At 38.4% G+C, this 17,881-nt stretch overlaps 1 protein-coding gene across 1 annotated transcript in view; it reads right to left on the bottom strand.

Moving 5' to 3' along the window:
- Positions 1–17,881, bottom strand: part of LOC150081748 (glutamate dehydrogenase, mitochondrial-like) — a 535,860-nt gene that overhangs the window by 80,997 nt on the left and 436,982 nt on the right. The window contains exon 9 of the mRNA XM_090378851.1: positions 3,031–3,122. Coding sequence (XP_090234977.1) covers positions 3,031–3,122 — 92 coding nt within the window. The remainder of the gene's footprint in view (positions 1–3,030; positions 3,123–17,881) is intronic.

The following is a 17,881-nucleotide window of genomic DNA, read 5'->3' as shown; positions in this document are numbered from 1 at the left end:
ATATATATATATCTGTACACATATTTAAATAATGGTTAAAAGTTAAGATGTAATAAAATAAGAAAAAATTTAAAAAAAATGTGTGGCTCTGCTCTAGAGTGCTGTCTGTTCTATAATTTATTTCTCGCTGCATAAGGATCACCGCCGTGCAAATCCTCTGCATTTGTGGATGGATCGGAGGAGGAATGGGGGGTTTGGTTCTTCGATCTTTTCGCCTTTGCGACGATTTGTATAGGGATTGAAATGCAGCAATTCCATGACCGTTATTGGCCTCATGGTCCTCTGTTGATATGGGGCATAATGGTCAGTCTATTATTTTGATATTTTGTTTTTCTCTTAGTAGTTCTTTTAACCCCTTTTTGGTGATATTTCACGTTTTTCGGAACTGGTACCTTCGAGTGGGGTTAAGCTAAATTATAATATAATTGGCATTATTTTAAATTTTATATTGGTTTTATTAATTGGATTTAAAGTGCTAAATTATATAGGGGACTTTCGGCTACTGTTTATGTCTTATTACCTTTACTTCCCCCTCCCTGTTGGTTTATTTTATTTTACGTTATTTTTCGCTCTACAGTTTTTGCCATACTACTGGCCTATGTTTTATTTTGAATTATCGGATATATATATAACAAGTGATTAGCATCTTTGAGGTACTAATTTATCACAATTAGACCCTACTTGTACTTGTTAAAGACAGTTATATACTTTTGAGGAAATAATAAGAAGCAAGGTAGATAAGGTTAGAACTGTGGATCCCACTGTTGCCCCACCTATTCTGATACCTTAGATGTTGAATGGTTTGTCACTTAGCATATCGTTGGCAGTATGCTATTGCAACAGGATAAAGAAAAATTAGGCAGGTAAAAAATGGCAACTGAAGTTTAACATAGACAATTCAAAAGTATTGGAATTGTATATTCCGTTGCTTTGGATATGGGTATCAAAAACCCCAGAGTAACATGCCAATTGTGTGGTACTACACTCAGGGTAGTGAAAAATGTAAGAGAACTAGGGGTAACTGTGATGTCACATAAGAAGTTCTCTGAGCAGTGCAGAGAGGCTGCCAGGACAGCCTCTCTGCACTGTTTTCTGTCTATGATATAGAGGAATTTTTCTAGTCGAGATAAGAAAGTGATTATCCCATTGCATGAGGCAATGGTCAGGTGACATCTTGAGTACTGCATACAGGTCTATATGCCTCATTTTAGGAAGGATGTAGAGTTACTGGAATCAGTATAGAGAAGGCCAATGTTTAAATAAGACTAAATGCAACTAGGCATAATATTTTTAAGAGTATAAATTATCTATATAATATTGGTGTAGATACACCATAGACAACTCTTAAACACAAAAAAACTATGATAGTAGTGAAAAAGGACATCAATTTCATCTGTATCTCATATTGTGCTAATCCTTTGCAACAAGTTGCCATGTATTGCACTACCTTGAATAAGTAACAGTGTAGAAGAATGAAAGGGACAGTAACTCCTTCAACTTACACCACTGAAAAACTCCCAAATTCCTTGAATAGGCAATGTTTCTCCAGTAGAGAAGGCTGTTGTTACGTATTCTCGGAAATTCCGTGAATATCAGACTCCCCTTGGTGACCATTTCAAGGTTTGTTGGCCTTTCATCGGTGGGTGGGCAGGTACCCTGGTATTGCAGATATAACAACCCAGTTGTGAAGATAATCCCACAATATGAGAGATGCCAAAAGGTGTATATGATAATGCTTAAATAAGACTAAATGCAACTAGGCATAATACTTTTTAAGAGTATAAATTATCTATATAATATTGGTGTAGGTTTTTTTTTTTTCTTTTGGATGATGCTGTATAAGCTTTCTTTCTTGCATCATATGCCTCAACTAATGCTAATGTGCATCATTTCATCTGTATCTCATATTGTGCTCATCCTTCGCAATGATGAAAGGCCAACAAGCCACGGAATGGTGCTGTCTGGGTGGTGGTGTCCACTGAGAATAAGTAACAATAGTCTCCTCTATTAGTGAAGCATTACTTTTTCAAGGTAGTGCAATATATGGCAACTCGTTGTGAAGGATGAGCACAATATGAGATAAGGATGAAATGAAGCTCTTTGCACTACTATCATGTTTTTTGTTTAAGAGTTGTCTATGGTATATCTACACCAATATATAGAGAACGGCCAATGAGATTGGTGAGTGGAACAAAAGGGTGCTCTTACCAAGAAATTATTATTATTATTATTATTATTATTATTATGATTAGCTATATGGTGCAAGGAAGCCTGAGGCTTATGCTGCACCAGCCAAAACCCGAGTTACCCTGAGAGAGAGAGAGAGAGAGAGAGAGAGAGAGAGAGAGAGAGAGAGAGAGAGAGAGAGAGAGAGAGAGAGAGAGTCAGAAGTAGAAAGGAATCAGCAAGAAAGAGAAGAATGATGATATCCAGCTGAGGACCCTGGGTGTGCCAAGCCCATACTTACAAGATGTGGGCCCCTGGGGCTTCAGTTCTACAAATTGCAGTCTGTAGATTAGACACCTGCAAGGTGACCAGATTGAGTTGTTTGAGTGGATTAAGCAGGCTCAATGTTGATGGGATTCTTTCTCTTGCTCAGATCACACACCGAGGGGGCAGAAATTCAAATTGAGGAAGGACAATTGCAGAGTAGATTGGGCTAAAATTTGCCTTTAGACAACCCATAGTTGATTGCTCCAATAAAATTTTGTCTGATGTGGAAGTTGACAGCTTAAATAAATTCAATGATGAAAACTAGATAAACTGTTGAAGAGAATGGATAGGTGAAATGGGAAGTGCTTTTTATTATTATTTTTTTTGCTGATGCCATATAAGCTTCTTTCTTGCTTCATTTGCTACTACTAATGCCAAAGTTCATTCAAAAATAAGCACTCACGTGGAATATTATTGATTAAAAAAAAAAAGAAAATTCTGAACATACAGTATACTTCACAGAGTAAGAAGCAGCTATTTTGTCTAATTTTGTCCACTGCGTGTATGTAAAATTAAATATAAATAAAGTTAACTTACCGAGATCTTTTTCTGGAAAGCCTCACTAGGAACTACTGGAATACGCCCTCCTGCTTTTCCAAATCTTCTTTCTAGTGATTCTTGAACACTTTCTTGAAATAAATAAATAAAAAGCTGCCTAATAAATGATCTTTAATGCTGCTTTTTAACAGATACAAGCGATGCATGAATCACATTATTATTTTTTTTGTCAAGTATATTTTACTTTATTTGGGTTTTAAAAATAATATCTACTCTTAATCTCCTCAAAGGTCTGAATACATATATCGAAGCCCTCAAACTACTGGATACTGTGTTATTCAGAATCCAACTTACTTAAACAGCTCCCTATCCCTAAAGGTACCCTTAGGGATAGGAAGCTGTTTAAGTTTATAGCTTTCACAGTGTTGCAGAACTACATTACAGATTAAAGGAAAGGAGGGAAGAGTCTACTTAAATGGTAGGAAGGCAATAACAGGAAACATAGATATAAGGAACAGATCAGTAATTTTATCTCTTCATAATAAAAAAATCCGACTACAGTGAATGAATACTTCAATATACAAATGAATGAATGCATATATTAGACTGGAAACATTTACAAATGAGAGGATTCAACTTTTTTTTTTAAAACTCATGAATAAATAGCACACATTTTACAGACATTTAAATACAGTATATATGAATAATACTATATAAAGCAAGTGGTCAGGAGTGAGAGTACATAGCATGCACTCCTTGAGTGGACTGGTGTTCAAGCCCTTGACTACTAAATATGATAAATATTTGTACTGACGATTTATTGTAAACTCTACTGACTTGGTTGTCCTGCTGGAGTATAAACAGAAAATTTAATTTAATTTAATTTAAAAACGGCCCTTGTTGAAGTCTGCAGTAATAGATAAATGTATAACATTCTTGCTGAAATCCAACATTGGCTGTTTTTCTCTATATCTTTGGATTTTAACTTATTCTTCTTTGCCCTTTTTCACAATATTACTGCCTCGGAGTTTGCCTCTTCCTGTCATATTCTGCTTCTTTCATCAGTTTCTATTCTAATTCAGTTCCTTGTTTTATTTTTTTTTGAGTTAGTTTAATGTGGATCACGTTTTGAATGTTTCAGTCTGTGCTTCCTGTTGTTTTTGACCCACCAAGTAGAGAACACTAGAATGTCAAATTTCGGTCGGGTATTCTTTTACTTTCCAGTATGATAACTGGAAAGAATAAGACTTCAGCAGTTAACTAGAAGGTTAGTATACCCTCCCCCCCTTGTTTCTAATGTTGATCTAGTGCTCTCTGAGTAGTATATTTTAGCATTAATATCGTGATCCTACACTTGTTTAAAAGTTTCACCAGATCAAAGCATACACTAGTAAACAATGTCCAGTTTGATATTGTGGCATGGGTATACTCTCTGCAAATCAGAAATACAATAGTTACACTGACTATTAACAGAAATAATGGGTTTGTAACAAGCTGCAAACTACAGCATAGCAAAAAGTCTATCATGTGAGAAAACACTAATATATATGAGCAGGTATCAAAAAGTTCATACCTTACCTAGAAATAATAGCCCCAGAAAGGGCTGTTATTTCTTGGAAAGGTGAAACTTCAATCCTTTTCTATGTACTCTCCATGTATAATAACACATTTCTCCCATCTATGGATCAGTTGTTTAATGCTTTGATCATAGATAGACGTCTGCACTTTTTGCCTGAAACCACGGTTCCATTTCATTGATGTCTTCTTGAGACAAATCAAAGCGGCAAAGAGGCTTCCATGTAATGGTTTCTTCATTTCTCAAAACAAGAAGAATAGGGTGGGTGCTGCAGTAGTTCGAAGCCACACTGGGCAACAAAGTTGGTGGTGTCAATGGCCATGTGAGCCGGTGCATTGTCAGACAGCTTTGATTAACATTCCACACCTTTTCACCTTCAAAGCATCACGTAACTTTTTCAAAAGATTTGTGTAGTATTCTCCGGTAAGTGTGTGAACCACAAAGTAGGTAATCTGGTAGGATAACCCCTTTTCTTTCCCAAAACGCGGGCAACATCACCTTCGCAGATGGAGTGGTCTTTGCTTCCACTGCTTTGACAAGTCTTTAGTCTCCGGATCATACTGGTGCACCCAGCATTCGTAATTTGTCACCAACTGATACAAAAAGTTTTCAACATCCGAATTACACAAATCCAACAGTTGGCGAGAACGTTGCATTCAATATTGCTTCTGCAAAGGTGCCAGCAATCTTGGACATGTGAAGATGGTCATGTAAAATCCCATGGGCAGACCCAAAACTAATTCCCACTGCATTTGCGATGAAACGAATTGTCACAAGTCTGTCACTCAGCACCAGCTGCTCAACCTTTGCAAGTCTCACTCAGATGGTCTTCCTTCTCTTGGCTCATCAAAGACATTTGTACAACAGCACTAGGACTCCAGTTTCCATATTTTTACAGTGTCACAGAATGGACAATTCTGCCCATACACAGCTTTCCTTTCTTCATCAATTTCCTGAGCTTTCTTACCCTGCAGGAAGTTGATCCCTGTTTCGATACTCTACTTTGTCAACCAGAGCATCCTTCCTCAGATTCTGGGCTCCACCTCGGTGTACAATCACCTACAGGAATGAAATTTCACACATTATTTACTGATTATGCAGAAAACTTAAATTAAAAATGGCCTCTTCCTGCTGATGTTTTATCTAGGTCAGGGTACACAACTTTTTGATACTCCTCATATTAGTAGCAGCCATACAGTGCATGAAAGCCAGGTTTTGATGTACCAGTAAAAAATAAATAAAATACATAATAAAAAAAAAAAAAAAAATATATATATATATATATAATGGGTTTTAATTGAATGCATACCAGAGAAACAGTCTAGAAACAAATTATAATAAATCTATAAACAATTAATGCTTGATAGCCAATTAAAAGGTTTTGAAATAAAAAAAATATTGCAAAAATTTTATTAATGAAAAAGGTAACATCAATAGAGATGAGAAAAACACTGTTTATTTAGGTATTTCAATAATGAAGTCTGGTGAAGCTGTTTCTTCTTTTTTTCAGCATACAAGTCTTTGTAGCATCGAATACCATCTTGTAAAATTTGCCGTACCTTGATGCTTTATTCAACATTCGGTTCTCTATTCATAATTGTCTCTCAGGCCATGTCACCCCCCCCCACCTGAAAAACTTTCTTTAATTCTTCTGTTGAAAATTCTTTTGGTGCCACTTCAGTGTCATCCACTTCAAAATTGTTTTCCTCATCAATTTCAAGGAGAGTTGCATCATCTAAGTTATCTGCACATGATTCAATCGAGTCATGTACATTGACAGTGTCCAAAGTTTCGAACCCCAAGCTTTTCTGACCTTCACAATGTCTTCGGCAATTGTCTGAACTTTAATTACAATCTTCTATCAATATTAAAAAAAGATGTACCATATTAATGAACAGTGAACTTCTTTGCTTAGTTATCACTTTCGTCATGTAAGATGTTTAGAAATTCCCTGCTTTAATCCTTGTGTTTCTCTTCTTATCTAACCGTCTGATTCCCAATGTAATTCATTTCATTCTTCGCTGTGTAGTTCTCAGCTTCTCTTCCATTCTTTGGTGAGTGCCCAAGTTTCACTTCTATAAGTCATAGTGGGGAGTATACATTGGTTGATTATTTTACGTTTCAGACAAATGCAGATATTGTGCCTCATTATGTGACTATTTTCTGAATGCTATCCATCCAAAATTGATTCTTCTATTGACTTCCAGCCATTTATCATTATTAAAGCTAATTACTTGTGCCAGATAGGTATATGACTTCACCTTGTTGAAGGTGAACAAAAAAGACACCCGGGGTGGATGGGATCTATCCAATCATATTAAGAGAGGCAGCAAAGGAGAAAAGCAAGCTTTTAGTCATAATTATTGCTAAAGAATTTGCTGAATCCAAGACATTCTTTGGATTCAGGGTAAATCCCCACAGAGTGGAGATGCGTGAATGTATTCACACATCTCCAGTTGGTGTTTCTGTTGGTGAATGTCACCAACAGCAAATTCTAAGCGGAAAGCTTTCAAGGAACTCATTGTAGAAAAAGCTACTAGGCTTGTCATACCAATTAAGAAATATTGTTCAAGGTTTAGGCCTAAATAGATGCGAGACGAACTAAGGAGGCTCGTGGCAGAGAAGAAAAATGTATGGGATGCATATAAATTATCAGCTAACACAGAAGCCCATGAGAGATGTAAACTAGTACGCAATTAAGTCACAAAGGAGGTAGTAGTGGCATGTGATGAAAGAAAGCATGTGTATGAGCTTATGCAGCATCAGCCAAAAAAAAAAAAAATCACACCATTCCCTCCAAATGCCTGTCCAGTTCCTCCTTAAATTTCTTCAACCTATCAACTTCCACAACCACAGATGGAAGTTTGTTTCAGCAATTAACCACCCGCTGGCTCAAGGCAAATTTCCGCACATCTATTCTACATGTCTTTTCTTAATTTGAATTTATGCCCCCTTAGGTTCGTAATCTGAACAAGTGGAAGGATCCCATCAGAATTCAGCGTGCTCAACCCATTTAAGGCCTTATATCTCAATCAGATCACCGTGCAGGTGCCTAGTCTCCAGCCACTGCAATTTGCAGAATTTAAGCCTCTCTTGGTAAGAGGATTCCTTCATTCCCCTCACCAATCTTGTTGCGCTTCTCTGCACACTCTCAAGTCATGGCCTGACCATTGCCTTATACAGAGGGATAATCACCTCCTTTTCCCTGCTAGCAAAATTCCTATATATCATTGACAAAACCCCATGACCTGCCCTGGCAGCCTGTCTGCATTGCTCAGAAAACTTCATATCTGCCTGCACAATTACTCCCAGGTCTTTTTCATTTTCTGCCACCTTAAGTGTAGTACCACACAGTTGGTATGTTTCTCTGGAGTTACTTCTACCCATATGCAGTACTTTGCATTTGTCAAGGTTAAACTTCAGTTGCCACTTCTCAGCCAATCTGCCCAAATTATCTAGATCCTGTTGCAGTAGCGCACTGCCATTACTGTCATTAACAACCCTGCCAACCTTTGTATCATCTGCAAACTTCGACATTAAGCCTGATATACCTTCATCAATATCATTGATAAATATACAAAACAACAGTGGACCCAAAACCGAACCCTATGGGACTCCACTAATAACATTAGTCCACGAAGAGCAGCACCCATTGATTACCACCCCTGTCTTCTCCCACTTAACCATCCTTTTATCCATTGTAGCAACTTACTCTTAATACCATTCTGCTCCAAATTGTACAATAGTCTTTCATGCACAACAGTATCAAAAGCTTTCCTGAAATCCAAATAGATGATATCAAAATTATTTTTTGCATCCAGTTCCTTTGTTAAGGGAAACAAAGCTTAACCCATGCTGTGTCTGAATTATTGCTGCAGTCTTATCTAGATGATCCTGCAATGCATCTTTAACCAGTGACTCCATTATTTTACCGGGAACAGAAGTTAAAGTAACTGGTCTGTAATTACTCGTGTCACCATTCTATCCCCCTTTATGAATTAGGGATACATTTGCAGATCTCCAGTCCGTGGGAACCTCCCCTGAGTCCAAGGATGCTCTCATAATTATGGCTAAGGGTTTGCTTAGTTGCTTTGCTGCCTCCTTTAATATAACTGGATAGATCCCATCCACCCCAGGTGCTTTTCTTATGTTTAACTTCAACAATTTCTCCTCCACTTTGCTCTCAGTTATTACAAAATCATTAAGTATCCATTAGGTTAGGCAAGAGAAGGCAGATTACGAGAAATCTTTAGCAAAGAATGCTGGGAAAAACAGCAAGGACTTCTTTACTTATATAAACTCTGAAAGGAAGGAGATGAATTAGATTGGTTCACTTGACATCGATGGTTCGACTTCTGAGCAAGATGATCATGCTCAGATAGCTGATAACCTGAATGAGTATTTTGCATCTACATTCACACATGAGAAGCTATTAAGGGAGAAAAATGCCAGAAGTTTATCAAACAGTAACAGGGTGCTTAATGATTTTGTAATAACTGAGAGGAAAGTCGAAGAGAAATTGTTGAAGATAAACATAAGAAAGGCACCTGGAGTGGATGGAATCTATCCAGTTATAATAAAGGAGGCAGCAAAGGAAGTAAGCAAATTCTTAGCCTAATTATGGGAGCATCCTTGGATGGAGGGAAAGTTCCCATGGACTGGAAATGTGCAAATGTATACCCAACTCACAAAGGGGGGGGGGCTAAGAGTGACACAGGGTAATTACAGACCAGTTAGTTTAACTGATGTTAAGGGTTAAATATGCATTGCAGGATCATCTAGATAATACAATAATAAATCAGACACAGCATGGGTTTGCTAAGGGAAAGTCGTGTCTGACAAATCTGATTGGATACGATGATGTGGATTCAAAAAATAATTTTGATATCATATACTCAGATTTCAGGAAAGCTTTTGACTGTTGTGCATGGAAGACTACTGTACAAACTGGAGGAGGATGATATTAAGGGTAAGTTGCTACTATGAATAGAAGGGTGTTTGAGTGGTAGAAAACAGAGTGGTAATCAATGGATGCTGCTCTCCTTGGCGTGATGTTATTAGTGGAGCTTCCCAAGGTTCAGTGTTGGGTCCACTGTTTTTTTTTGTATTTTATCAATGATATTGATATAAGGTATATTAGGCTTAATAGCGAAGTTTTCAGATGATACAAAGTTTGGCAGGGTTGTTAATGAGGCTCCTATAGTAATGGCAGTGTGCTACTGCGACAGGATCTAGAAAATTTGGTCAGATGGGCTGAGAAGTGGCAACTGTTTAACATTGACAAATGCAAAGTACTGCATATGGGTAGAAGTAACACCAGAGAAATGTACCAACTGTGTGGTACTACACTTAGGGTGGTAGAAAATGAAAAAGATCTAAGAGTAATTGTGCAATCAGATATGAAGTTTTCTGAGCAATGCAGGCAGGCTACCAGAGCAGGTCATGAGGTATTGTCAACCATATACAGGAATCTTGCTAGTAGAGAAAAGGAGGTGATTATCCCTTTGTATAAGACAATGGCCAGGCCATGCCTAGAGTACTGCGTACAGGTATGAAGGCTTCACATTAGGAAGGATGGAGAGTTGCTTGAGCATGTTCTAACCCCTGGGGTAGAACATGAAAAAAAAATTCTACCCCCTGGAAAGATTGTGCAAGGCTCAAGGGGTAGATTTTTTTCCAGCCTGGTCTGTACTTGTTAACAGGAGAGACAGCTTCTACAGAGATGGGATACACTTAAATAGAAAGGGTGCAAGAATATTTGCTGATGCTATTGAGGCAGTGTTAGGTGGGTTGGAAAACTGATAGCTTGGGGGGATACAAGGAGTAATAGATTAGCAGTAGCCACTGGCAGAGGTGAAAGTGATTCTTGAACTGCTTCTATTGGAACGAGCAGCAGCCTGGAAAACAAGATACAGGATATTTCAGAGACTGCTGGGAGTCATTGTGGTACACGTAAACACATGGGTTGTGTTAGGGTAGCTAAGAATAGGAACAGGTGCATGTACAGGTGTACACCAATGCTAGGAGTTTTGTAAATAAATTTGATGAATTTGATGTATTGCTCAAAACATCACAGGCAGATAGAAGGAATACAGAACTGGAATTTGGGGAGTATAATGTGTACAGAAAGGATAGACAGGATAGGAAGGGAGGAGGGGTTATGCTATTAGTTAAGAAACACACAAAATCCAAGGAAGCGAAGCCAGTCTATATGGCTGGACAGTGCAGTGTCGAGTCAGTTTGGTGTGACATAAGCACTGGGAAAATTGAGAGTAGGAGTGTGCTATGGGCCTTAGAGGGGAACAGGTATCCTGTGTGTTATCAGACACTCAGCCTAAAACACTGATGGATCCAATATCTCTCTATTACAGAAGATTTAGGAGAAGTCCGGTTGGCCTGCCTCCCTAAAATCTACTCATGCACACCTTCTCGTTGGTAAGCCCTGTTATGTCACTTAGGTGGCAACGAATGTGTAGAGTGGTTCTCTTCAAGACGCCTGGTCAGCGTGAAGAGGAAAAGACCAAACCCTCCAGCATGAGAGCACAACAATACAAATGATCCTCAGTCCCCAGCAGCTTTCACTCTCCCTCTTACGGCAGCGGAACGATCAGAATGGAAGCAGAGGGTGCTAAGAATCTCTGGGTACGACCAGGCTACCATGCACGGAAGCTGAACTTGGCCTGTTATAACGTACAATCACTCATCGGTGAAGACAGGATATTAGAGCTGGAAAAGGAATTAGAAAATGTGAATTGGAATATCATCGGTTTGGCTGAAACCAGAAGAAGAAATGAATCACTTATAAGTTTATCAAGTGGAAATCTGCTGTACACCAATGGAAACAGTGAAAGGAGTGAAGGTGGAGTTGGGTTTCTGGTCCATAAAGATTTTAAAAACAACATTTTGGAATTCAAAAGTACATCACCAAGGGTGTCAAGGCTAATACTCAAGATTTCTAAGAGGTACAAGCTAAAGATAATAATGATTTATGCACCAACATCGAGCCATGATGATGTTGAAGAAATGTACACTGAAATTGAGTCTTCCAGATGAGCAGAAAACCCACTACACTATTATTATGGGGGACTTCAATGCTAAGGTTGGAAAAAGGTAAAACAGCGCAGAAAGAGGAACTATAGGAAATTTTGGAATTGGTGAAAGAAATAAAAGAGGTGAAAAACTTGTGGAATTTGCAGAATCTCAAGGACTGTCAGTAATGAACACTTTTTTCAAGAAAAAGGTGAACAGAAAGTGGACAGGGAAGATTCCAAATGGATTAACAACTAATGAAATCTACTTCATCCTCACTAACAGAAGATATATTGTGAATGATGTTACCGTCCTGAATAAGGTAAATGTTGGAAGTGATCACAGAATGGTAAGATGTACACTTGATATAGATGTAGGAAAGGAAAGGAAAAAACTGACTCGAGTAAATAATACAAAGGTCTTTGAGATAACAGAGGAGGAGAAAAAGCAGTATGTACTGGAACTTAAAAACAAGTTTGAGCTTCTGCAGACTGCTCACGACCAAGATATCGACAAGGAATATTACAACTTTCTGAAAGTGATAAAGCCCAAGAAACTTATAGGGAAACAGAAATCCAAAGAAGAAAAAATTAGTCAAGAAACACTTGTCATGATGAACCGTAGACGACAAATGAAGAGCAAGAAAAACACTGACAGGGAGAAAATTGAGTATGCTGAGTTATGCAAAGCCATTAGAAAGAGACTCAGAGAGGACATAAAAAGATTTAACACAAGAAAAGTAGAACAAGCATTAAGGGAAAACAAAGGATTTAAATCAGCAGCCATGAGCAGTAATACAGAAAGACAAATGATACTGAAACTGAAGAATAGCGATGGTGTACTTATAAACAGCAGAGAAAGCATAATTCAAATAGCAGAAGACTACTATAGAGAATTATACAAGGAGCGAAGGAATGATACCAGCAGTGGGGAAGATGGATTGCAAAGTAGCAACACATACGACATACCCGATATTCTTCCTGATGAGGTAGAACATGCATTGAAGAAAATGAAGAATCGGAAAGCCCTGGGGGAAGATGAAGTTACTGTAGAATTGTTAAAATTGGGAGGAAGAGATAACACAAAAACTGGCAAAGGCTCTTCACAAAGTGCATTAGAAAAGGTGTGACGCCTAAGCAGTGGAATAATGCAATCATAGTTTTGCTGCATAAGAAAGGAGATAAATCAGAAATTGGAAATTATAGACCAATTAGCTTGTTATCCCACATCTACAAGTTGTTCACAAGGGTCATTACTAACAGATTATAAAGAATACTTGATGAGAATCAACCGAAAGAGTAAGCTGGCTTTAGGACAGGATTCTCAACTATGGATCACCTTCATGTAATATCACAGCTAATGGAGAAAGCAAATGAATATAAAACACCATTATGCCTGGCATTTGTGGATTATGAAAAGGCATTTGACTCCATACGGCATAAGGCAATGTTTCGGGCACTGGAAAGCCAAGGCATAGATACCCCGTATATTATGATTTTGAAGAAAATATATGAGAGTGCTACCTCCTTTATTAGACTAGACAAAGACAGTAGGAAATTTAAAATCGAGAAAGGAGTTCGACAAGGAGACACAATATCTCCGAAGCTGTTTACTGCTGCCCTTGAGGAAGCTTTCAGAAGATTAGACTGGTCGCAGAAAGGAGTCAATGTGAACGGAGAGTACCTAAACCATTTACGATTTGCAGATGACATTGTGGTTATAAGCCACGATCCCAAAGAATTAGAGGAAAATCTTAATCAGTTATCCACAGTTAGTAAGGATTTTGGACTAAAGATGAATATGGCTAAAACAAAAGTAATGATGAACAAGTATGCCACGGAAAGGGAAATAATGATTGAAGGAGCAGTAATTGAAAAGGTGGAGTCATATACTTATCTGGGACAAGTTATTAGCTGTAATAATGATAAATGGCTGGAAGTCAAGAGAAGAATAAATTTTGGATGGATAGCATTCAGGAAATATAGTCACATACTGAAGAGCAATATCCCAGTTTGTCTGAAACGTAAAATAATGAATCAATGTATACTCCCTACCATGACTTATGGAAGTGAAATTTGGGCACTCACCAAAAGAATGGAAGAGAAGCTGAGAACTACACAGCGAAGAATGGAAAGAATCATATTGGGGATCAGACTGTTAGATAAGAAGAGAAACACATGGATTAGGCAGCAAACTCAAGTAAAGGACATTCTTATCAAAACTAAAGAACTAAAATGGTCTTGGGCAGGACACATAGCTCGAAGACATGATGACAGATGGACTAAGAAAATAACAGAATGGTATCCAAGAGGAGCTAGAAGAAAACCTGGAAGACAAAGTCGGAGATGGATAGATGAAATTCATGAGTTTTTGGGTAGTAAATGGATGGCCAGTGCTCAAAACAGAAGGAACTGGAAAGTTGCTGGATAGGCCTTCATGCTGCAGTGGATTGAAAATAGCTGATGATGATGATACACCTAATGACTCTGATGAGTATAATAAGAAACTGTACAGGGAAATAGAGTAGGCCAGTAAATCAGAGAATCTTATAATGGGGGATTTTAATTTCCTAGATACTGGCTGGAATTTGTGGGTTGGTCACTCGCACACTATCAAGGCTTTTGTGGATTTATTGGATGATTGTTTTGTGCATCAGCATGTTCGAGAGGCAATTAGAGGGAGTAATACTCTTGATCTGATTATCAGTAGTGATTTTTCATGCATTAAGAATCTGCAGATAAAGGGACCACTAGGTGGCAGTGATCAGTGTGCTGAAGTGGGCTTTACTCAAAGAGTTAACTACCATCAGGAGTAAAGGGAAGGGTTTTTGCTTTCGTAAAGGTAAATACGATGGTCTGACACAGTATTTAAATTCTACGCAGTGGGACGAACTGATGATGTTACCAACAGCGAATTCAAAATGGGAACCATTAAAAGAACTTATCTTGGAAGCTACTAGGCTTTACATACCAACTAATAAATATTGTTCAAGGTTTAGGCCTAAATGGATGTCAGAGGAACTAATGAGACATATGGCAGAGAAGAAAAATGCATGGGATACATATAAATTAATAGGTGACATGGAAGCCTATGATAGATATAAGCTAGTCTGTAACCAAGTCACAAAGGAGATTAGGTAGGCAAAGGCAGATTATGAGAAATCCTTAGCAAAGGATGCAAAAAAAACAGAAAAGAGTTCTTTACCTATGTAAACTCTAGAAGGAAAGAGATGAATCAGATTGGTCCACTGGATATTGATGGTTCAACAGTTGAGGATCCTGCTCAGGTGGCTAACAAACTAAACGAGTATTTTGCATCTACATTCACACATGAGGAGTTATTCAGGAAGGGGAATGCCAGAGGTGAAGTAAACTCTGGCAGTGAGCTAGATGATTTTGTAATAACTGAGAGGAAAGTGGAGAAGAAATTGTTGAAGATAAACAAAAAAAAAAAGGCACCCGGTGTGGATGTGATCTATCCAGTTATATTAAAGGAGGCAGCAAAGGAAGTAAGCAAACCCTTAGCCATAATTATGAGAGCTTCTTTGGACTCAGGGGAGGTACCCATAGACTGGAGATGTGCAAATGTGACCCCAATTCACAAAGGAGGATCAAAGGCTGACACAAGTAATTAGACCTTCTGTTTAACTTCTTGAGTTTAACTTCTGTTCCAGGAAAATTAATGGAGGCACTGGTTAAAGACGCACTGCAGGACCGTCTACAGAAGACTTCAGTATTAGCTCGAACACAGCATGGTTTTAAGGGAAAGTTTTGCCTGACCAATTTGATTAGATACTATGATGCAGTCACAAAAGAACTGGATGCAGGGAATAACTTTGAATTATATATTTGGATCTTTGAAAGGCTTTTGATACTGTTGCACATGGAAGACTGCTGCACAAATTGGAGCAGTGTGGCACTGGAGGCAAATTGCTGCTATGGATAAAGGGATGGTTGAGGGGGAGAAGACAGAGAGTGGTAATCAATGGACACTGCTCATCGTGGACTAATGTTATTAGTGGAGTCCATCAGGGTTCAGTGTTGGGTCCATTATTGTTTCCTGTATTTATAAATGATATTGATGATGGTATATCAAGCTTAATGTCCAAGTTTGCAGATGATACAAAGGTTGGCACATGACTGTTAAGGACAGTACTGACACTATGCTGCTGCAACAGGATGTGGAAAGGTTGAGCAGATGGGCTGAGAGGTGGCAAATGAAGTTTGTACTACATTTTTGGCTGACACTACATTGACAGTGGTAGAGAATGAAAAGGACTTGGGGGTAATTGTGCAGGCAGATATGAAGTTCTCTGAGCAGTGCAGACGGGCTGCAAGAGTAGCTCATGGTGTCTTGTCAGTGATATACAGGAATTTTTCTAGCAGGGATAAGGAGGTGATTATTCCCTTGAATAAGGCAATGGTCAGGTCACACTTTGAGTACTGTATACACGTCTGGAAGCCTCATTTCAAGAAGGATGTAGAGCTGCTGGAACGAGTACAGAGAAGGGCAACAAGATTAGTGAATGGAACAAAGGGTTGCTCTTACGAAGAAAGGCTTAAGTTTTGCAAATTATAGTGTCTGGAGACTAGGCACCGGCAAGGAAATCTGATAGATGTGTATAAAGCCTTGAATGGTTTGAACATGCTCAATGCGAATGGGATTCTTCCTCTTGCTCAGAATAATCACCTGAGAGGGCATAAATTCAAATTCAGGAAAGACAGATGTAGGATAGATGTGCAAAAATTTGCCTTTAGTCAGCGGGTAGTTGGTTGGTGGAACAGACTTCCATCCCTTGTTATGGAAGTTGATAGACTAAATAAACTTAAGGCTCAGCTGGACAGTTATATCTAACGAACAGAGGGGTGAAATGGAAGTGTTTTTTTTTTTTTTTTTTTTGTCTGATGCTGCATAAGCTTGCTTTCTTGCATCATATGCCTCTACTTATGCTAATGCTAATGTACAGAGAAGGGCAACAAGACTGGTAAAGGGAATGAAGGGGTCCTCTTACCAAGAAAGGCTTAAGTTCTGGAAAATGCAGTGTCTGGAGACTAGGCACCTGTGAGGTGATCTGATTGAGGTGTATAAGTCCTTGAATGGGTTGAGCAGACTGAATTCTGATGGGTTTCTTTTTGTTGCTAAGATTATGAACCTCAGTGGGCATAAATTCAAATTGAGAAAGGACAGTTGTAGAACAGATGTGCGGAAATTTGCCTTTAGCCAGCAGGTGGTTGATCACTGGAACTTCCATGTGCCACTGTGGAAATTGATAGCTTCAATAAATTCAAGGAGGAACTGGATAAACTTTTAAAGGGAATGGATGTGTGAAATCGTTTTTTTCTTTTTTTTTTTTTTTTGGCTGATGCTACAAAAGTTCACACGCTTGCTTTGTTGTCAATACATTGTTAATATATTTAATAATGCCTCCTTTACTACTACTATTTCCAATTCAAAGACGTGGATCAAGAGGTGATATGAGTAATTACAGACCTGTCAGCTTAATATCTGTTCCAGGGAAAATAGTAGAGTCATTAAAGAAGTATGGAGCACAAGGAAAGCAACCTTGACAGGAATGCAATTATACTGCAATCAGAGCATAGATTTGTTGAGAGGTAGTATTGTCTAAACAATTTGATAGGCTATTATACTGCAATGACCATGGAACTGGATGTAAGGAATAATTTTGATATCACAGACTTGGATTTCAGGAAGGCTTTTGACACTGTTGCACAAAAAAGACTATGTAAACTGGAAGAATGTAGCATTAAGGGCAAGGTAGTGCTATGGATAAAGTGATAGCTACATAAGTCGAAGAAGGTTGAGTGGTTTTCAATGGGCACTACTCTTCGTGGACTAATGGTATCAGTTGCCCCCCCCCCCAGTTTCAGTGCAAGGCCAGTCAAACATAAGATTCTCTGAGCAGTGCAGACATGTTGCCAGAACCGTTCATGGGATTTTGTGAATGATATAAAGGAACTTTGCTAGCAGGGATAAGGAAGTGATTATCCCTTGGTAGAAGGCCACAGTTCAGCTGCATCTTTTGTATTGTATACAGGTCTAGAGGCCTGACTTTAGGAATGATGTAGATCTGTTGATTCAAGGGCAAGAGAAGGGCAATCAGATTGTTGAAGGGAACAAAAGAATGCTCTTAACTATTAAGGCTTCAGTTCTGTAAATTGCAGCTTCTGGAGACTAGGCACCTGCAGGGTGATCCGATTGCAGTGTTTAAGGCATCAAATGGATTGTGTAAGCTGTAAGCATGACATTCTTCTACTCATTGAAACT

This window comes from Mastigoproctus giganteus, chromosome 8, assembly GCF_048544385.1.
Source record: "Mastigoproctus giganteus isolate SK-2022 chromosome 8, ASM4854438v1, whole genome shotgun sequence".
Classification (NCBI taxonomy): Eukaryota; Metazoa; Arthropoda; class Arachnida; order Uropygi; family Thelyphonidae; genus Mastigoproctus; species Mastigoproctus giganteus.
The sequence above is the reverse complement of the archived record's forward strand: the minus strand, read 5'-3'. Positions and strand labels throughout refer to the sequence as shown.